General features: G+C 41.4%; 1 protein-coding gene across 6 annotated transcripts in view; it reads right to left on the reverse strand.

Moving 5' to 3' along the window:
* Positions 1-23440, reverse strand: part of SLC12A8 (solute carrier family 12 member 8) — a 71393-nt gene that overhangs the window by 12852 nt on the left and 35101 nt on the right. For all 6 annotated transcript variants that reach the window (XR_014522509.1, XM_083489460.1, XM_083489461.1 and 3 more), the window contains exons 6-9: positions 15342-15455; positions 8944-9031; positions 8016-8103; positions 9-155 (exon numbers count right to left, since the gene is read on the reverse strand). Coding sequence is in view for 5 of the 6 variants with exons in the window: in XM_083489460.1 (XP_083345586.1) it covers positions 9-155; positions 8016-8103; positions 8944-9031; positions 15342-15455 (437 nt within the window). In the remaining variant the exon portion in view is untranslated. The remainder of the gene's footprint in view (positions 1-8; positions 156-8015; positions 8104-8943; positions 9032-15341; positions 15456-23440) is intronic.

Consider the following 23440-nt stretch of genomic DNA (forward strand, 5'->3'; position numbering starts at 1 on the left):
TTACATACCCCCCGTCCAAGAAATGCAAGTATTGGTATCACATTTTCTTGGGCGATGCACTGAAGGATTCGGGGTGCTCCATACAGACCTCCCATGCAGGATGCTAAAGATGAAATGTACAAACCAAGTAAGAATAAGAAGCCCACCAAGGACACCTAAAATAAAAGAAACAAACAAAAATTGGCATGTTTCTTGACTAATGCTACATACATTACAGGGCTGGCTCTACCATTAGGTCGAGTGGTGTGGCTGCCTCAAGCAGCTGTTTGAGCTGTACAGATGCTACACCTTCAAAGCACATTTGAAGAAAATTCTTTCCTGCAAATAATTCTGGCCACTGTAGTTTAGCCCTCACAGAGTTACCATTCCCAGCAACTCTTAACCAACTACAGTGCCAAGAATGTGCTTTAAAGGTATTGTGCGCACACAGCCTTAGTTGTCGTGAAAGGACACAACATATTAGGTATTTTGTTTGTTTTCTTGTACTTCTGCTCCTAGGAAGACATGCTTCTGGGATTTTTTTGTGCACCTCAATTGGGGGTGTCATTTGCTGTTCCACATCAGACAGCAAAATGCCCTGGGCCAGTTCTGAACATCTGTGGGGTTACACAAGGGAGCTGGTATAGTATGGTGATGAGTTGGTAAATCTGGAGTCCAAATCTCATCTCAGCCATGAATTCACCAAGTCCACTCACACTCTCTTGTAGCCACTGCAGACTGGCACTCCGCAGCATGCCAGGATCTGATGTGGGAGGTCCCTAGGACTGTTTCCTGGGCAGCAAAGGAAGCCTCTGAGCCGAGCTTGCTGCCTGGGTAATTGGCCCCACCTGCTCGCCTAATCAGCAATTTGCAAGCAGGCATGGGTCACCAGGCTTAGCCAGCCCCTCCAGTATATAACATAGGCCACTCTGCAGCCACTTTTTGTTGGGCCACAGCACTCCCCAGGTGCAATCCAGTAGGGACATTCCCCCTTGATGGAGGTCGGGGACTCCCTCATTTCCAGTTGACCCCATAAGTTATTCTGGCAGGCGGGCCAGAAGGGACGGGGTCTACCCAATGCCTATGCTAAACTCCTTACATCTGCTGTCAATCAAGTTGTGGCCTGATTTCACCCAAATATTAGTTGCCATGTCTCTTATTCTTGGGTCAACCTGGATAGCTCAGTTGGTTAGAGCGTGGTGCTGATAATGCCAAGGTTCCAAGTTCGATCCCCATATGGGACAGCTGCATATTCCTGCATTGCAGGGGTGGACTAGATGATCTTTGGAGTCCCTTCCCATTCTACGACTCTATGATTCTATTGGGGAGCGCCAAAGAGTAGTGGGGGTGCCTTGCATGCAAGTGGTCTAGCGTGCGCTTCTGTTTTCTCTGCCTCAGCTACTGTTGTTAATTTATAGGTAACAGCATTGTTTTACAGGGCTGGTATAAGGATGATAGAGACAATATATGTGCAGAGCTTTGAACAATTAAAACATAGTATGCTAGGAATAATTACTTCTAAGTGAATATGATTGTGATCAGGTTGAAATCTAAACTCTAAAGAACACAGCAAAAAGGCGGGTGCAGGGAGGATGGCTCCCAATCCATTGGGAAGCTCTCCTAAAATGAAATGATTGAAATGAATGGCAGCTGTTCAAGTACAATTTAAAATGTAGGATTTCAGTGCAGCTTGCCCAGGAAAACATCCTGGTGGATATTTCATCTCTAATTAACATGAATAACTCACTTTAATTTGCCCTGCATAGCTAGCAAGTATGAGCTATGAACAGAGTGAAGCAATCCCATAGAAAAAGCTCCACTTAAGCAGCAGCAAGAAACCTGCACAGCTTACAGGAAATGCAGCAGATTCTCAGTTCCATTTACATACTGGAAGGAAGCCTGAAGAGAGTTTTATTTCAGGGGAGTGCACTTATGTAGACAGATAATCAAACCGGAAAAGACGCAGAAAGCTAAAAGCCTCCCGATAGCCGGAAAACAATCCCATCTATCTGCCTAATGAAGAAAATCAATGTTATAGATGTTTATTTTTTACATGGAATATAACCAGATCAGATATTTCATATAAATCAAAGTGTTCTTCTGAAACACGTTCTAAATGATTTAGTGATTGATCTTGGTTGTCTGCTTCAAAAGGTGGCTCCTGTGCAATATCAAGGGGGTTGCGCAAGATTGAGGACTGAGTGGATTGGGTCCTTTTCTTTTCCTGTTTTAAATGTGCAAGTCACTTTCTTCTCAAACTATGTTAGAAAAGAACAACTCTGTAGCCCAACCTTGCACATGTTTACTTGGATGTAAGTCCCATTGAGTTTACTGGGTCTTATTCCCAACAGGGTGTAGGACTGCAGCACCAGTGCTTTAAGCAGTTTGCAGTTAGAAAAACTGCATTTTCCACCATTTGATCTAGTAATCCAACTAACTTTTTCCCCATGCATACTAACAAAAGGAAACAAAACAAAGCTAGCACATGTATCTCATGTTTCTTTTCTTATCAAGAGAACAACTAGAGGCCTCAGCTCATTCTGCATTACATATTCCCTACTAGGACCTAGGACCCTCGTACCTACGGGACCGCCTCTCCCGGTATGCCCCACGGAGAGCCTCAAGGTCCATAAACAGCAACACCCTAGTGGTCCCGGGCCCTAAGGAAGTTAGATTAGCTTCAACCAGAGCCAGGGCCTTTTCAACTCTGGCTCCGGCCTGGTGGAACGCTCTGCCTCATGAGACCAGGGCCCTGCAGGATCTGATTTCTTTCCGCAGGGCCTGTAAGACAGAGTTGTTCCGCCTGGCCTTTGGCTTGGAACCAATTTGATTTCCTCCCTCTCTTTCTTTTTTCTTTTCCTTCTCCTCCTGTGATGAGGCATTTTAATATTTTAATGTTTCAATATTTTAATGTTGTATTTTAATTTTGTTTTAAGTTGTAATCATTCAACTTGTTTTTATTATTGCTTGTTAGCCGCCCTGAGCCCGGCCTTGGCTGGGGAGGGCGGGGTATAAATAAAAATTTTTTATTATTATTACTAGATACAAGCAAGGTCTGCAAATATATTAAAACAGCGGACAGAGTAGGCTTGCTCAGGAGTCAGATGAGATGTGACCAGGTAAAAGCACACCAGGTGCTTAACAGCAAGTAACCAGCACCCCATCTGTCATTAGGCCTAGACACACTACCAAGACTACTACTACATCTGGGTACTATTACCATTGTTTCTGCTCCTCATTAGTAAACACTCTGCTCCTTTTCTGGGTTTGCTAAGGGAAGATGAGGAGAGGGAGGAACACTGAAGTTGCTAAGCATCCGCAGGATAAATTGCACCAATTCTGGATCATGTGGCTAGAACGAAACAAGGACTGAAGTTGCTGAGGGGGCACTGGAGGGTGGAGGGTGCCATGCAGGGAGAGCTAGTCATCAAACCAAGGGTGCTGAGCCTGGATTGGGAACACTAACCTGTTATTTTTTGTTACAGGTAGGTAGCCATGTTGGTCTGCTGTAGTTGAAACAAAATAAAAAAAGTCCTTCCAGTAGCACCTTAGAGACCAACTACTGTTATTGGTATGAGCTTTCGTGTGCATGCATACTTCTTCAGATACACTGAAACAGTGTATAGTGGACGCTTGGGTTGCGAACGTGATCTGTGTGGGATACATATTCGCAACCCGCAACGGCGCATCTGCGCACGCATGGATTGCGATTTGGCGCTTCTGCGCATGCACAACCACCGAAACCCAGAAGTAACCTGTTCCGGTACTTCCGGGTTTCGGTGGGTCCGTAACCTAAAAAAACGCAACCTGAAGCGTCTGTAACCTGAGGTACAACTGTATCTGAAGAAGTGTGCATGCACACGAAAGCTCGTACCAATAACAAACTTAGTTGATCTCTAAGGTGCTACTGTTATTTTTTGCTATTGCACCGAGCAATCTCAGAGGGCAGTTCTCTTACATGGGAAGAACACTTAGTGCTCAATTAGCATCTGTTATTTGGGGACAACATAGCTAACTTCATGCTCCCCTTCTTATTCCCTAATTTCTAAATGCGGACTGAGCACAGGAAGCAACCTTATCCGGAGTCAGTCCATTGGTTCATCAAGCTCAGTACTGTCAAGGATGACTAACAGCTGCTCTTCAGGGTTTCAGACAGCAGACGCTTCCAGCCCTACCTGGAGACGCAGGGGATTGAACCAGGAACTTCTGCATGGAAAACAGATGCTCTACCAATGAAGCACACCACTGAACTACAAGCTTTCTATAGCTGACATGCATTTAATAATAATTATATAATTTCCTAAGAAAACATTCAGCTTTATGTATATATAGCACCTAAGAAAATATCATAGTAGTACAACCCCTACATGTTTACAGTGGTGCCTCGCAAGACGAAATTAATTCGTTCTGCGAGTTTTTTTGTCTTGCGAATTTTTCGTCTTCCGAAGCACGGTCAAGCCGCAACTGCACCTCTTCAAGCGGTTTTAAGAAAAAGGAAACAAACTTTTTGTCTTGCGAAGCAAGCCCATAGGGAAATTCGTCTTGCGAAGCAACTCAAAAAACGAAAAAGTCTTTCGTCTTGCGAGTTTTTCGTCTTCCGAGGCATTCGTCTTGCGAGGTACCACTGTACTCAGAAGTATTTCCCACTATGTTCAATGGGACTTTCTTCCTAGTAACTGTGTTTAGGATCACAGCTTGTTTCTGCTTATGAAAGCAGTCTGCAAGACCAGGAAGATCAAAGAATTCCTGCAGTCTTTCAAAACCAATAAAGCCCACACAAAACCAAACTAAGCTTCTTTCTTCATATACAAAACTGTGTTGCTGACAGAGAAAAAGAACAGAGGAAAGGGGAGGGGAGGGGGGCAATGAATATACTTTTTCAATTGGAAAATGAACAAATAAATAACTGATTTGAAAATAGCATTGCTACCTACTATCATAATACATTTTTAAAAGTCATCTCCCTGTGTATTCGAAAACCAATAGTGGATTGTATCAAGATTCGCATATAATTTCAGTTACCCAAAAGGTCTGTATTTGAAAGTGCTACTTGACATTCCATTCACAACTTGGAAGGAAGTTGTCTTTTCATTGAAAAGTACTTTTGAAAAGCTCAAAAGTACACACACACACCATTCAATGAAGACAAATTCTTCACAAGGAATTCTTAATTCAAATTTGATCACCTCTAATATCCCATTTGCTTTATTTCCTTCTCTCTTAAGTTCAACAAAATTGCATTTGATGACAATGTTACTTTAAGAATAAATGACAAATATACTACCACGTTATTTTTCACAAATTACATTTGCCACGCAAGACCAGCAAAGAGCAATTCTGTCAGCATATTTTAATCCTTTTATTACATCAGCAGCACCTTGTATAGCTCAAAATAGAAAGAAAGCCCTTGTCTCCTGATTCTTGTGTTTTCATGTTGAATAGAGATGGGCTCAAGCTTTCTTTCCAAAAGAATTTGCTGAGCAGTATCTTTTCCGAAAAAAGCAAAATTTAAACTAGCGTTTTCCATATGGCTTGCATTCTCTCTGTTTGCTAAAGGTAACAGCCAAGTGTTCTCCTTCTCTACTGTGCTGGACCCATTAAATACACATTATGACAACAAGGCTGGCTAGACCAGAACACAGTGTGAACTGCATTCACAACAGGGGATTACTTTCTAGCAGACCAAGTAAGAGAGCTCCATCATGATTGGTCTGATGTCTACAGGTTTAATACCTGCCTACACAACAGGAATAACAGAGATCTTGGCTCAGGTCCCTGCTCAGCCAGGAAGCTTACTGGGTCAAAGTGAACCAGGCACTATTTCTCAACCTGACCTCCCTTAACAAGTTGTTGTAAGGATAACATGGTAGAAAATAGGAGTTGTCTTGAGATCATTGGAGGAACAGCAGGATTAAAATGGATTGTGATAGTTAATAACCTGTGAACCAAAAGCCAAAGGCAGGCTACAACTGAATGGCTATTCAATAACCCTGGTTTTGTAGTCTCACGCTGGCAGCAAAATCAGGAGGGGTTTGGGGTTTTTAAGTTTGGTGGGTTGCAAATTGTTTGAGCTTGCTAGCCCCTTTTTTTTTACTGCACAACAAAATATGATGAATCAACAGCTAAGTGACCAGCAAAGAGAGCTCTTTAAAGGTGCTTCCAGACTTTTGCCATTTTGGGGTGGTAGTCAATCATGTGCCAGAAAACGGAGGCTGTGCAATTATAGTTGGTTGGGAGGTCTTATGCAACAAACCTGCTTCCCAAAAAGACTGGACTTTTTGTGATAAGGAAAGTGACTTGAAACACACTGGGAAGTGTGAGATAGGATGCAACAGAGATTTCCCTCGGACTCTGATGAACTCTGCCATTTGGAGAGAGGCTCAGTGCTGCAGAGGGCCTGGCTACACCTGCCAACATGTAGTCTGCCATCCAGGTGCTGGTCCAGACCCATATCTGCTGAGCTTCAACAAGATGGCAACATCATGTGTCCTCAGAACATACCCTGGAAGTATTAAGAAACTGTTCTTGAACATGTAAGGGCAAATTGCTGAACTGCATCCTTAAGGATGCAAAGAACCAAAGAATCATAGAGTAGGAAGAGACCACAAGGGTCATCTAATCCAGGCATAGGCAAACTCAGCCCTCCAGATGTTTTGGGACTACAACTCCCATCATCCCTAGCTAGCAGGACCAGTGGTCAGGGATGATAGGAGTTGTAGTCCCAAAACATCTGGAGGGCCAAGTTTGCCTAGGCCTGATCTAGTCCTTGCAATGCAGGAACCTTTTAGCTCAAGATGTCTCCCCGGACTTTCAAACCAATGAAGTGCTAATTTCAATCACAATAAGCTAGAATGGGGAATTAAAAGGAAACCTTTTATATCAGACTTCATAGCTACAAATTGGCATATATATATCACAATGGAATGTCTAGTATTTAATAATCCTCTTAACTTTCACTGCAGTTATGCTGGGCTAAATCTGAAAGTGTAAGATTGACTTTCTGAAAGGGAGCCTTTATAATTTTATTTAGCAATTTCAGTTTGGTCTGGGGTTCCAGTGAAGGAATAGGGGATACTGAACAATATAGAATATTTAACGTTTGATAATATTGGCCTGTTTTAATTCTTAAGGCTCTTAGTTCAATCCCTCTGTTAAGAGGTAATACTGAGATCTGTAAGAGAATGTAAGCCGCCCAAATCAGTTTTCCACAGTAAATTGTGTGGGATATTTCAAAAAGAAGTAGACCTTCATACTGGGCTACAAAGGCAGCAGTTCCCACATTTTTGTTGTACATATGGCCATTTATTGTAAGCTGCCCAAGGAGTACCATACAAATGCTGAAAAGTAAATAAATAAAACTTTGATCTGCATAATAAACAAAAATCTGCAGATGTACAGTATGCAGAGTTGTATCTATGTTATATCTATGAGGCTTGGTGCATAAAGATAAATAATATACTATATATATTACAATATACTACATTATGATCACTACAGGCATTTGAAACGAATAAGAGAAGTTTGGGAAATCCAAAAACCTCGTAAGTCCCTTCTCTGTCCCCATTCCTCTAACTCTTCCTGGAGCATATAGCTCATATAGTTTGGTCACCTGTGATCTATACTTGCTGCTGCTATTTGTGTAATATACTGATCACATGTGTAACATGTTGCTCTGCGTCAGGGAGCAAGGGTAGAATCTCTTGCCTCTGACTGAGAATGAAAACATAAGTTTCTGTACACCTGAACCACGTAGACTTTGGCTTGTGTAAACCATAGTAAGCCTAGTTTAGACAGTGCAAATGCAAACTAAAGTGAAGAAGTGAGGTGGCAAATCAGATCACACAAGGGAAGGAAGACAGAGTGCACAAGTTCAGCACTCATCTACATAGTGCCAGACTATGATTTGGCTTTTAGTCTGAACAGACTCAAGCTCCAGGACACAGAAATCCCATAGCTTGTTTTCAAATATGCAAGTTTTCAATTATGCATTTTCAAATTCATCCGTTTTATGTAGCTAGAGAATCTCAGTTAGTTACCTTTTCTGCCATCATAAAATCATAGCGCAGTGATACCCGGGTACAAGTGGCTCCCAACAAAAAAACAAATACTATGTATAGAAACCACCTGCGAAGAAATAAAAGAAATATTAGTGTCAAGCATATGAGGACCATCAATTATTTTTCTAAATTATGTTAGGCATCTATTGCCCTACAGTATAAAATTATCCACTTAAGTAAATAATCAATGATAGTAGCATGTAATCTTCCTTGCTCTACATTCTGAAAATAGTTGCTTCCTTGCTATTCCCATCTGAGTCGCTGCACAAGTGGTGCCCAGAACTAGACACAGGTGAGATCTGACCAGTCATATTACCCAGTAAGACAAAGCATATAGGAGTATAGTCAAGTACTTTAACTACTGTGCCACCATCTCTGGTTACAAATCAAAGTATTTATCTGTAAACCAAAGTAAGAAATATCATTTAGGCAGCAGTGTATCTCATTTATTATAAATTCGAATCCAATGGGATCCTTTAATTTAAGAATTATTTCTAAAAATCCATTTGCTGTGGAATTTATCTAGGGATCTGTGGTGGATGTTGGAGAAAGACTCAGCCTGTTTGTTTCATGTTCCTTGTGGATTTTTCCCCCCAACTAGAGGAAGAGGTTGGGGCTTTCCCCCTCTTTTCTTTTAAGATTTATATCCATTTCAGAAGAATCTCAGCATCCACAAATTCTTATATATCCTCTAAATCAGAAATAGAAGGTGGGGGACAAACATTAATTCATTATTCTTTTTGCTAAGCTGCCCAGGAAGATTCTTTGACTGTCTGCCTAGGTTTGATTTGTCAGGTAATAAATAAATCTATTTTCATATTACAATAATCTATATCACACATGACAGAAAGAAAGTTACCAGGAGGTTTCCTCATAAGCACCACCACCTTGTTTTCAAGGGACTTACGAAACACCTATAGCAGATAGTGATCCTAGAGGGATATCTGTTGCAGGCTTCCTGAGATCACCACTCATATTGAACCCAGCCATCACACCTGCGTTTTGGGAACACGGGAAAATAAAGAGGACACTGTGTTAGATTGCTGTAAGACAGTAGCCTTTTTAAAAACATCACCGGTGCATATGCTGATATCAGGGCCATGTATACAAGCTTTGTGATTAAGCCATCAGGTATCCAGTGGCAACAAGCTACAAACTACATGCCCACAAAGAGGTTCTTTGTTCCAAACTGGACAATGGCACTGGAAGAAAAAGCAGAGATTTAAACAAAAAAGGGCTTATCTCAAAACTATCACTTGAAAGCAGTCCCCTCTCCAAATGACCGCTGACATTCAACTCTGCAAATCATTCAAACAGGCCACACATATTATGTGGGTAGTGTACTCCAAATATATTATAGGTTCTGACACATTCACAAGATAACTCTTGTTACAAAATGTTTAGATCATGAGCGTTCAGGACAAAGGGATCCAGCATTTGCCCTCTATGTCTGTGATTACTGTTACCCACCCTCTACCAATTTGGTATAGGTGGGCTCTCCTTAATGAATTCATTGCAAAGTGTTCAATTGGTAACTATTTGATAGGACAACAGTCACATACATACACTCAATACGCAGGGGAAAGGATTACCCAGCACCCTGCAACACACATCTTTCTTCCAAGTAAAAAGGCACTAGAACTGAACAGAAAAAGCATTTTCCTATGTTACAGCTTACAGCAGCTCAGACAAAGGGCTTATCAGCACTTCCTCTTGTCCCATTGCTTTTCCCCAGGGAAAACCACTCCTTAGGACTCAACTGGAGCAAACAGCAATCGGTTTTCAGTAGGTTGCTGTTTGTTCCGATTTAGAGCGAGTTTTCCCTGGGAAAGGCGGAGGGCAAGGGAAGTGTGGGCAAGCTAAAAGTCAGTTTACAGTATCAATAATCATCACCTTCTTTGCTCTGACTTGGGCCTTTCATTCTTACCTCAGTTTTGCATTCACACAGTAGCAATCTGTCATTTTTGTCTCAGTTCAAATGCTATCTTTCTCTGCTACCAACACATTCTTTGATTGCTCTGCTTGTTTTGATTCTGTCTCGTTCCAACCCAAGAAAGGACACCCCAATCCAATGGTGTTTGGGTGCTGTTTGATACTTTTAAGATTGTCCCATTCTGTAAAATAAGTTTCCTGTTAAAGGTTGTACTTTTAGCAGCAGTCACTCCCTGCTGGGATGGAGGACCGATTCAGATGGTCTAATGGAAACTGATTCTTGAGTACTCTGGGGAGTTTCCCAGTGGATGGAGACTGTGATCCTGTTTAGGCCCTGGTCCTGTTGTGGGACGGCAAGATGAGGAGGACTGTCGATACAGTCGCTCCCAAGGTCCTCTCCAATGCTACAGGGTCCATACAGCATCTTGGTTTATTAAGGTTGTATGGGAAATGTTTATTTTTATATACACAACTTAGAGATGATTACGCAGTATATAAATGCCATAAACAAAGAGGTGCCTGCTTCCAGCTTTGGCTGATTTGCCAGCTATGTCTGTTCCTCAACCAAGATAACGTGTACAGTTTTGCATGCTCTAGCAACCTTTTGCCTAGATCACTGTAGCACACTCTACTTAGGATTATCCTTGAAAATTGCCAGAAAAGTGCAGCTAACACAGAATGCAGTTTCCAGAATAATGTTGGGTGCCTCTGTGCAATCTACCATAATGTCCATTCTTGCTATCTATACGTTACCATGCCCAGACCTGGCATTAACATACAAAGCCTATTCTAGTATCAGCTATGCTTGGATTTCAAAGGGGCCGTATTTGGGAATGCCTAAGGCTGCAATTCTAAAAACACTTACTGGAGAGACCATATCCTATCGAACCCAGGGAAACTCACTTCAGAGTAAACATGCTTAGGATTACTCTGCAAGTACATATTTCAGCCCAAATGAGCAAACTGTTTAATACATTTCTGTACACACACACATGCGTGTATGGTAAAAAAAAATCCTGTCTGCCTACATCTGGAATGGCTTTCCCTTTCAGTATTTTTAAACTATCTGTGGTTGTTGTTGCAGTCTTTCTGAACTAATTCAGTAAAATCAACATCTCCCACACCCACAACTTCTCATGCAACTCATGCAACAGTTTAATTGCTTGGATGACAGAGCCACTTCTTTACTATTACATTACAAAATGTTCGGGAAGAAAGCCAGTAGCTTCATCTGAAATGCTTTAAATATCTATTACAAAGAAAGGAGCAGAGCTGCATGACATTATTGGCCGTGTGGCTATAAAATAAAGTAATATTACTGTTACTTACATCAGTGGAGCATGATAAACAAAAAATCCAAAGACACTGAGAATGAAATTTAATCCACAACCTTCAATTCATTACCGTATTGTTATTATTCTCTGTCCAAGCAGTCTCTAGAAACGACACGTTAGTCTGATTTAACTACACTGGAGCCAGATAGTGACTTAGTTGCAGAACTCTATGTTACCGTGAGACCCAACTATGACCTTTGGTTCTGGCAGACTGAAGTAGGAGCAAGACTGCTCCATCTGTGTAGCTAGAGCTGCAGTTGCCTTGTCAGGCTGTTCAAGTTTTTAGCTCTGCAATCCTAAGGTCCCTGGCAGAGTGCCCCAGGAGCTATAGGGAGCACAGGATCTCTCTCTCCCCAAGGGCAGAAAAAAAGGGAAAGGGCTGTAACCATTGACAGGGATATCTGAAGTCAGAAATCCTTTCTCTACCACCATTAGAACTTCTGCAGCCTTTCCCTTAACAACTTTGGAGCTTCTATATTGGTAGGGCTACAAATTGGGGGTGGGAACTGAAGGACATAGTCCTTCCCTTTGCTGGATGAGGTAGTTAAACCACCTTCTGTTTCCATCTTCCTCCCACACTTGGAATCGCAGCTTAAGTTGAAGAATGGGCTTGAATTAGTCAGAACCTCATCTTTTTTTCATAGAAAGCAATGGCCTTTCTGAAAATATTGCTCATGTGGCTTTCTGCCATTTCAGAATGTCAAAGCAATTCCTTACATTTATTCTCAGCTTAACAGGTGCATCCAGGCATAAAACCAGCCACTGGCAAACTCCAGTGCTGCTAAACCACACTCACTGGTAAATTAAGAGCATGATTCCTTAAATCTACACACTATATTCAGTACCGCCCACAGGGATCTGCCAGTAAGATTATCCACCACAATTTGCATTTAACCAAATGTTTTGTTATGACACTATATTATAGACAGGGGCCAAGATCAATAAATGGGCAATCTATGTCAAACACAAGAGAGGATAGGAGTTTAAATAAAAATGTAGGGAGATCTGAGTGAAAAACCTTTGGCTTGCAAGTAAAAAGTTTGCAAACAGTTTGTCAGATCTAGAATGGTTTACACCTGTGGCCCTCCGGGGAACCTGTGGCCCTCCAAGTGTTGTTGAACTCCAACTTCAATCATGCAGCCAGTATAGCTAATAGTCAGGGGGTGATGGGAGCTGCAATCCAACATCATATTGGAGGACTGCAGGTTCTTTAGGCCTGGTTTACACAGATTTTAGAAAGAAGCAAAAACCTTGACTAGCGGCCAATCAGGGTCCCAGAGAACACTGAAAGAAGAGAGACTGGTGGTAGTATCCTTCATCACATCTTATGTGCTAGCTCTACATTGCAGGATCTTAAAGAATAACTGTAGTACTAGCCTCCAAGTGAAAAGCGCCCCTCAGTCTATACAGCCCAACAAGGACTTCATAAAACTTCTTCTAATGTTTGTCTGGGAATATAAAACAAGAGCATTTGTCAAGCTCATCACAGGTCACAATACTTGGCTGGTGGTCTAGGTTTGGGTTGGTGGGTCAGATGTTTAAGGCTTTCTTGAGAGGGGAGTTCAGGCATCCACACAGCTTCATTTTCATCTTTGGCTATTTAGACCAATGCCAAAAAAAAAACAAAATTCTATGGAAATTCTCTGGAATGTAGGACTCCTACAGAATGTTCAGACTACGGAAATACCAACTGACTGTCTGCCATGTTTGTTATGGGGTAAACAGTCTTAATGTGGAGTAAGTGAATGATGGCGTTGCAATAATACATTTTAGAGCGCAAGCCGTGTTTGTTGTAGAAAAAAACAATAGAAAGTCTTGAGACTTACATCACAATGTCATCTGATTACTGTAACACTAATAATAATAATAGTATGTTGTGGCTTCAGAATTAAAATTTGTTCTGGTGCCTGAGAAACTATCCAATTCCTCCTATGGTTCTCTCTAGATACCTGTGTTTCTCTTGCTCTGAGTCGCTTTAATTCCAGCTCATTCTTAATTGTGCTTGTATCCTGCTCTTACATGGTTTCCACATTGGCCTCCCACATGATCCATACCCATGTGGCTTCACCAGTGCTACAGAATCAACCATTAAGTGGGACCAGATACCCATTAATTGTACGGGTGTTCATATTATCATTATCACTTGATGATTTCACTGGTGGCAATATGAAGGTTCTCACGTTTTACTCTCACGACAAACTAGTCCTAAACTTTGTTTCAGGGGGACTGACACTTGTAAAAAGGTTTAGGATTAAGTATACTTTCACAATTTTTTCTATCTTTCACTTTTGATCCTCTTTATGGGCTTCTCTCTACATATTCCTCTCCCCTTACTAGATGAAACTGTTTTCTGAGTCTGTAGCTCATACCCCTACATTATTTTTGAGTTGCTGCTTATCTAGTTGTCTGCAGTTTGTGGCAATGTCAGGTTCCAAATGCTCAAGAGGGGTTCTTCTTCAGGCCAAGTTCCTGCAAGCATTATTTGAACACAGCTAGCTAGAGGAACGGGACGTTAATTTACACATGCCACTGACACACGGCCATTGTGAGAAGCTAAATGCTATAAAACATACTAGAAGAATAAAGAGGAAGCTGTTCGGTAGCAACCAAATTAATGACATTCTTAACACAAAAAATTGCACTCAGGGAGAGTGTTTAGCATAGCTACTGGTTTTACTAGTACTAATGAAGTAATAATTCACCCATACTTTTGAAATAAATTATATCTGTTAGGTTTGGCTTCTTTCCTAGCTGCCAAGAATTAGGAAGAGTGAAGAACCATTTAACAACATTGAGGGTAAATTTTATTGCAGCACTCATAAATATTCCTCCTTCTCTACTTGCCTGTCTTGGATGCAAAGCAACTATGCTTCGGCATTACGTATGGGGTTTCTCTCTGCCTCTCCCCCATCATTATCTATCTCTATCGCTAATTTTAGGAAATTTTGTAAAATAAACATGGTCTCTATTTAGGTAAGCCAACAGACTTTCATGAAAGGCTACTGAGCAATCCTAGCCACCATGTGGATCCTCTTGGGAAATCAGTAAAGGTTAAAGAAGCACAGAGCAAGAGTCAATGGATAGTTCTCACAACGGAGGGATGTGGAAAAAAATGTGTTGTTCCCACCAAGATTTGTATTAGGGCCTGTGTTTTTAAACTTGTTCATAGATGATCTGGAGTTAGGGGTGAGTAGTGAGATGACATCAAATTAGTCAGGTTGGTGAATACAAAAGGTGATTACAAATCACTCCAAAGGTGCCAAACTGGGTGAATGGGCAATAAAATGGCAAATTCAGTGTCATCGTTTAAGCTGATGCACCTGGTGGTAAAAGAATCCTAATAAGCACACTGTTGTGGTCTGAGCTGGTGGCAAGTGATCAGGAAAGGAAACTTGGAGTAGCTCAATGAAAATGTTGGCCTAGTGTGTGGCAGCTGTGGAAAAGGAGAAAACCACATGAGGGATCATTGGGAAAGGGATCTTAAAACTGCCAGCATCTTAATTCCACAGCTTTCAGGCCAACATTTATTGTGATAGGTTTCCAGTTTATCTTTGGTGTGTGGCTGGTCTATTTCTGCCATCGTGGAGTTTAATTGTATTGATTTTATTGTTCCCCTGGGGGCATGGGCAGCAAGGTACAGAAACAAGCCAACAAATAAACAGCCCACAAAAACACTCCAGAAGGTTCTGAGGGCAAGGCTGCCAATCCTGCTTCTGCTGCTTTCATCAAAGACTTAGCAAAGAATACAAAAGACATTTGAGAGGGGTGGGGAAAAGAGACTGAAAAGTCAAAAGAAGAGACAGAGATCTATGTAGAGTTCAGAAGTCATTCCTTTTTGCACAACCACCAGAGTGTGTGTGTGTGTGTGTTGAACTTTTAAAGCAAATAGATATTGCTCCCAAATTTTCTTCACTAGAATAAGAACTGTAAACTTATGGTTTTTAAAAAAGCACAAGGGAGATGTTTAGGATTCTGTATTTGTGTAGCACACTTACAACCACAAGAATTATTAAGTGCATCTTATACAATTCTACGGTACCTGTAGCAGCTGGGAAGAACACTCCAAACACAGTGAAGAAAGACTCCCCCGGGCTGTAGTTCGGCAGCGTGTTATTCAACATTAGCTCCTCTGAATAACCAACGAAACCATGTTCTGCATGTTTCAAAGTAAAATAACACATGTTTAACGTCATAGCCTGCTGTAGTCTTTATTTATGCTCTCCTTATTTACATCCTCCCCATCATATCCTAATGTTTTCCATCGCTACTTATTTGCGGAGATGGTCTACTTTCCACGAGTGTCAGAAAAAGGCAACTGCATTGTTAATGAATCACAAAGATATGACAGCAAATGTTGAAGGGGAATACCGCACTATCAAGTCTGAAATAAGACATCTATCATGTTTCTGGACTGTGGTGCTTTGGAATAAATAGGAAACAGTTCTTTTTAAAAAACAACAACAACAACACTCCAGCATGTATTGAAATCAGGGATAATGAACAAGCCTATTTTAATCATAAATTGCAAAGCCAGCAAAATTGTATCTTTAGAATATTCAAATCCTGATCAGTGTTGGAGATGGTGATCTGGAAGGGAGGCAAAGCATCAGGCTGCTCAGACTGAGAAGCTATTCCAGAGCCAGGGGCTTATAGGACTGGTAGAATCTTATTTGCTCCTTGTATCACCTGATCCTACTGAGTTGGTAGCTGCAGCACTGCCCTCTGGCCACCCAAAGCAGTAGCATTGCAGAAAACAAGCCAGCAGGTCCTTCGTTCAACCAGATGCCACAGTGATAGAGAGAAGAAGACACTTTGGTCCTGCAGCTCAGATTCCCAGTTTGAGACTACCTGACCCTTTACATTAGCTGAACTTCAATTATTATTGCTGGGACCGAGTAATTTTTTTTATTATACAACAATGAATTGAATCTGTGAATTATTTACATCTTTTTTTTTTATTCAGCGTTCAAGGAAAGGCATTGAAAGAACAGTCATGTCTGGTTTTTGGGAATTGTTTATATAGCCTGCATCTGAGTGGTAGCCGGCTTACCACTTCTATAGTACAATTAAAAAATCACATGTACCTGGAAGAGGGTGTTTTTTTTGGGGGGGGGGCTCAATTCAGTTCACATTCAAAGGCAAACTAAGCTAATTCACACTTTCTGAAACAAAACATGAACTGAAAAACAGCCATCCTTCAAAATTCACACTTATCTGAATTTTGCAATGCAGCTCTCCAGTCAATTAATGTGCACAAAAAGCATATACTAAAGTGTGAATATAAATTCATACATTATTGGGGGGGGGACATGCAAAATACCTTGCATTATAAGGGAAATCGGTTTGCAAAAATGTGCATATCGGGGGGAATTACATACAAAAATATGTACAATTTGTACAAAAATGCTGCTGAATCTTCATGCTAACTTTTATTTATTTTTTAAAAATCTGCAAACTGAAGTGGGCATGTGGAGAACTGAATCTACGATTGGAAAAATGAGCAACCAGGAGAAGCTGAAATGGACAGATTTGGCTATTCCTGTCTGGAAATAAGCTCTACTGTGTTCGATGCAGTTTATCCAAAGGGTAGCTCAGTTGGTAGAGCATGAGTCTCTTTATCTGAGGATTGTGAGTTCGAGCCTCACGTTGGGCAAAAAGATTCCTGCATTTCCGGGGGTTGGCCTAGATGACCCTCATGGTCCCTTCCAGCTCTATGATTCTGTGATTCATCCCTAGCTGTGTGTGTAGAGGTCTGCATCCTTAATCACTTTTCTCTGGCCCGGAAGAAATCTCACCTAACAGGCAAAGAGACTTGGGAAATGTCAGGTCTCTACTGGGGCAGTTCAAGTTTATCTCAACTGTTTCTGGATTTGAGGAAGAGTCTGGGCCCCTTGACATCTGGAAAGCCTTCAAGCAAAGTCACGGAGGTCAAATGAAGCTACACATTTCCGTGACCATCTTTAGCCTTCATGAAAAAGAAAAGGGTATCCTTCTTGATGCCTTAAAACGATAATCACTGATCCATGAAACCCGGGACTTGGCATCTATTATTCATGGAGTCTGCAGGCAGACTTTGCTATAAAACTTTACTGAAGGCTCCCTGGGAGGGGTTTCTTAGGCAGGGTCATGCACAGCAAGGAAAAGAATCCCAGAGGAGTGAACAACAAGATTTAGCGCAGAGGCTGTGCTCACATTCCACACCCCCGGTGTGTAGTGTGCCATTGCAAAAGAAGCAAATACCCCGTAGCCTTCACTGACTTCCCTCAGCAAATGAACAGGAAACTTAGGAAACGTTTACGTTTCTGCAATTTTTAACTTCTGTGTAAGGGTGACTGGATTTTTAAAAAACACATATTTTGGGATGTTAGAGTGTTTAGTGCTTTGGAGTAAAGGACACACCTTAAAGGTTTGGAAGAGTTTGAGGTTTTGGCTGAATGCTTTGAGAACTTGGAAAACGCCTTGAGAGGTGAATACGCTGCCAGTGAGCAGTGGTTATGCAGGGTGAGCCATTATGCAACTGCTGAAAGGATATCCACCATGCCAAGTTCTGCGAAGCCTGGACTTCATTACAGATTAGTCAAGTTTTGGGTCAAATTCAAGATAAATTCAGTTGACAATGTTAAAGCTGAGCGAAGTGAAGAGAAAGCAGTAGTGCAATACTCAACCATGCTATACTGAAAATAGCCGATGATGATGATCACTGAACTATACAGTGCTTGCAATTCGGGGGAGTGGTGGGGAGTTTTGTATGTTGAAATAAAGCAGGTTTTTTAAAAGTAGGACCTTCTACCATCATTCTGGAGACCTAGCTCAAGACAAAAAGATGCTGGAATGAGGGAGAACTCAGTTAAACTGGGCATTGAATAGGTTCCCCCCCCCCGTGTCACTGCAAGGAAAGCTGCTTCTAAGATGCGCAAAGAGAAAATAACACATTCTCTACAAACATTCTCACTATGCATTATTTCTTGTATATAAATACAGTGGTACCTTGGGTTACATATGCTTCAGGTTACATATGCTTCAGGTTACAGACTCCTCTAACCCAGAAATAGCACCTCAGGTTAAGAACTTTGCTTCAGGTTGAGAACAGAAATCATGCTCCGGCGGCGTGGCGGCAGCAGGAGGCCCCATTAGCTAAAGTGGTGCTTCAGGTTAAGAACAGTTTCAGGTTAAGTACAGACCTCCGGAACAAATTAAGTACTTAACCTGAGGTACCACTGTAGTACGATGAGAAAAGACATTAATACTCAATATATTATTGTTCTTGCTGTTAATTTATTACCTGCCCTTCAACTGATGGTCCCAGGGTGGGTAACCATAAAAAGCTATTTAAAATGTTGTTGAAAGGTCAGGAAAGATAGCATTTGCTCAATGGGATTTAACGTAGTTGAGAGGTTGGTTGTCTTTAGTATAGAAAGGAAAGGATTCACCCAATGAGCCCACCAGCAGAAGCCCTGTGCAGATACTACTTGCGCAACTTGATATAATTGCCCAGGGATGAGGGAAAGGAAGCCTATATTTGTTGAGAAGAAAGCTCAGTTTTTTTAATTCTTACTTTAGTGCTGATTCTTCATAATGGTTGAAGGTATTACAGCACCCAAGACAGAAAATCCAACCAGCATTTTTTCTCCCTCCCAGTTAATAAGTGGCTAACAATTTGGCCTCCTTTTCAGGATGACCAAAGTTTTAGCCCCATGGATCTTTAAAGAAACGTACCAAATCTAACCTCTGCTGATTCTGGGCTCAAACTAAATTATGACTAAGCACATTTTCCCCCAAAAGATAAATGCATGTACAGCAGAAATGCATACCTAGCAAGTATATCGGACAGGATGTACAAAGACTTCTTTCAGAGAAACCTGATCCTATTTTAGCACTAAATATACATTGCAGCAAATGGTTAGGAATCTTTAGGACTCTGATCCTAGCACATTTGGAAATAAAATCCATTATGAAGCAAGTCTGATTCATTTCATACAGTTTTCTCCTAACTAAATGCTTTTTAAAAAATAGAATTACCGTGTAAATAGCTGGCTGAATAATTTGCAGCCTCTTTGATAATGGGGCGACCTATTGCCTTGGGGAAAGTGGTGCAATTTATTGGAAACACTTGATTTCTACATCTTTATATACACAGGAACAAAATAATTCATTCTTGCTTATCAGGCACAAGGTAAGATGAATTGCAAATGAATTTTTGACATCTTCGCAATATTTCTGAGGCAGCTTCCCAGACCGACTACCACGTATTAGATATATCATTGAGTTGAACACATAAAATAACTAGAAGGCTCTTGGTGCTGGATCTCAGTGCCTGGGCTGAATGCATCTCGTCGGATCAAACTAAGATCTAACAATCATTATGAAGTAGATAGGTAGCCGTGTTGGTCTGCCATAGTCAAAATAAAAAAATTCCTTCCAGTAGCACCTTAAAGACCAACTAAGTTAGTTCTTGGTATGAGCTTTCGTGTGCATGCACACTTCTTCAGATACCTGAAGAAGTATCAGGTATCTGAAGAAGTGTGCATGCACACGAAAGCTCATACCAAGAACTAACTTAGTTGGTCTTTAAGGTGCTACTGGAAGGAATTTTTTTATTTTAATCATTATGAAGGTCAACATCCTGTACCCAGCAGTGGCCAGCTAGATGCTTCTAAGGTATTTATCCTATTATGGCTGTTATGAGAAGCAGGACCACACGACATGTCTAAGGCTTGAAAAAGTATTATCTATAATCAATCAAAGAGTGACAAAAATATTGTATGAAGAAATACAAAGAGCCTTAGTAATGCAATTTTCTTCCTGTTTTGTGGAAGCTCTATGTAGCAAATGAAAACAAAACAAAACATCACTACAGCCATGGTGGGTGGGAGGAGATTATGTGTCACGGCTGGAGTCACAGCACAAAACAATAAATCACCAGAGGCCAGTGACACTAACTCTTTATTCAAGGAAACAAACCACAGCTCAGGCCTAGTGGTCTCAGCAACTCTTTCTTGGATGTCTTGCCCCAATGAAGCAGTTGTGAGGACTGAAGTTCCCCACCTTCCCAGTGCCCACCAGGACTCCTCTCCAGGGTCTTTCCCATGCAGTCTCAGACTGTGTCTACACAAAACCCCCCTCTGCTCTGCTCACTTCAGTTCTCTGCATGTTCTAGGAGACCAGGAGAGTGGGGAGCTGGTTGCAGCAGGAGGCAGACTCCCTGGCCTCTGCTTCTGCCTCGGAGTCCGAACTGTGCTCTGACACAGCCTTTACTTGTTCACTAATCCCTGCCACTTATTCTGCTTCTGACACCTCCCCTCCCAGGCTGCTCCCTCTTCTCCCTCTGACCACTTGTCATCCGACCACCAATCCCCTGGCTCTGAACCTTCTTTCCCGCGGGGGTTCTCCAGTTGGTGCCTCCTATCATTCCTTTGCATCCAGCCAGTCTATGACAAAGTTTTCAGCATGTTCAGTTGGTATGATGCCAGTCCTGCTGCAGGTCTATGGGAGATTGCACTAGATAAGTGATAAAGTCAGTCTAGTATCAGCACCCTAGTTTTTCACTTAAAATGCGTTTCTTCTTTTAAGTACCCTTCTATCCCTAAAACACGAATAATGGGCTAAGCTCATGAACACACATCTGCAGGGGAGATTTGCACAGAAGGTCTCAAGGTACTAGACTGGTATCACAGGTGTTGGAAAGGTCTCGGAGCTCATCTAGTCCAGACCATTGTGCAGTCCAGGATGTACTACATTAAACAAAAAGATGTCCACAAGAAACAAAGGTTGTAGACTTCAGAACAAATCTGGCACGAAGTATAATTCATTTATTTTGAGAATAGAACATTCAGAATTGTCAATGATTGGCTGGTTAGCAATGTTACTGCAGATGTAAAAAGAATCACAAAAAGGAAGATTTTTAGTTGGGGCCTTATTGGGAGGAAGGAACGCTCAGTTAAGAATCTTGCTTTCTATCTTCCCTTTCTACGTCTTCTAGACTACAGCAACACTGTCAAACACTCGATCACAACCGATTCTGGATTCCACATGACAAGCAAAGCAAAGCTTCCTTAAAGCTTACATAGGGCTGTGGTTGAAGGGGTAAAAACAATCTAACTGAGGCCCAGCCCTGAGAAAGGCTTTTTGGCCTCCTTATCTTTTGATGGAAAAGAATGTGCTCCCTCAGATTAATGACGTGTTTACCCAAAAGGAAATCACCACCCTTCAGAAGCACTGACTGTTTTGTTCCTTCCAAGTCACTGTTTGCTGATTCTGAGCTGATCTCCCAAACCTTCCCATTTAAAGCCACTGTACAATACAATTTCCTATCAGTAGCCAGCTGCTCAGGGTCCCCCCCCCCATGTTAACCCTCTCCAGAAAGCTACCCTGTAGGGGTGATAGAAGAATGCACTCCACCTGTTGCCCCAGCTGCTGTCAATGCCAGTGAAGTGGGAACAGTTTGCTATTTAGGTCACGCTGCATTATTCATGTGCAGAGAGACAAAGGGGACTTCTTTTAACATGCAGGCAGCTACATTACTGCAGGACCCCCAGGGGTGACTCATCTCTAGCTACAGCACGCAAATATTTTTATGCCCACAATTCCAAGGGAAGATCATGTCTGTACACAAACTCAAGTCAAGGGAGAAACCACATCAATTCGGCACCTGAATCTGTATAATTCAGAAAAGGCAGTGGTATGTATATTTGGCAATTTCTATGATTATACCACACGAATAAAGAAAATAGAACAGGACACAGATTCGGGCAATCTGAGAATCTCGGCATTCATTTTAAAAAAAACAAGCACATGCTACTAACCCATAGAGCTTGAAAGCATGTGTAAAATACCTGATGAAATCTTACAAACCATAAGGGAGAATAAATGGTTTCCCCAGTGCCTAGTGAGCAGGACTTCTGTCTTCCTCAAGACAAGCAGAAACATAACAAATTATGACAAATAAGCAATAAATAGCTCAATGTGGTCTTGCATTATTTGCATAGGTTAAAGAGTTCAGCAATTTAATGGTGCCGAATTTGGGGTGGATTAGCACTTTTTATTTATTTGAAATGTTTATATTCCTTGCCTCTCCTGATATTTGAAGCATCTTAGGGCCAAATTAGATGTTACGTGGCATGCAGCTGCAACCTGGTATCTCTTCTCCACAACTCTGAGGTAATAACTAGTGATGACATTGCAGCCCTTCTCTCACTGGTAAGGTGAGGGCTGGAGGGGTGGAATTCTAAACATAATGGCATTAATTTGCTAGCCAATATTGAGCAGATGAGGGGGAAAGTCTGCTCTGAAGGCACATCTGCTGACGTGTGACAGCAGCTATATTATTATTATTTATTAGATTTATTAGTTGCTTTATCTTGCTCAAAGTGACCCAAGGCAACTTACCACTAACCAACCCACCCAATCAATATGCCGCAAGACCTGGTGTTATTGGGCCTTAGGATCAACAGAGGGGGCCCTCTAGGTGATACTGCCACCATTGAGTGGAGGCCTTCTTATTGGCAGTTTTCCCATTTGTGGGATGCCTTCCCTGGTGAGGTACACTTGTCTCAGAAATCTTTGCACTGATGGGACTTGTTTGTAGAATGCAGAGCCATATCTTTAAGAAATTGTGATCCTGATGTATATGGCCCCTTGGGGTTTTTTTTAATCAACCTGTGTAAGACAAAGAATCTATGCAAAGAGAGCTTAGCTGCCATTTTGTTTGAAAAAATATGGGCTATAGAATGCTGAATTTAGAGTAGAAAAAAAAGGGAAAGACAGAAAAGAAAGTTGGTTTTGCAAATGAAAAAGAAAAAAAAAGCTTAGGAGAAACACTGTGGACGGTGACAAAACCTTTTCAAAGCTAACTGTGGGCTAGTCCAGATGGAAAATTTCTTAAATGCACAGATAAAAGATTAATCAAAATGAAAGAAAACAAAGCTTAATGATGGTAAAGAATAATGCCATTTTATTATCGTGATGGAAATGGTAAAAGCTCGAGAACAGGGAATGGAACTTTAAGATATCGTCTGCCCAGCCCACTTTATTGACCAACTCCCATCCTATGACCAACGTCAGAGAGAAAACAAGTCTATCAAAATAGATTCCTGTTGTTTTTCTCAATTTTAAAGTATCTTTTCCCCTAACAGCCATTGC

The sequence above is a fragment of the Podarcis liolepis genome, assembly GCF_965112155.1.
Source record: "Podarcis liolepis genome assembly, chromosome: 1".
Lineage (NCBI taxonomy): Eukaryota > Metazoa > Chordata > Lepidosauria > Squamata > Lacertidae > Podarcis > Podarcis liolepis.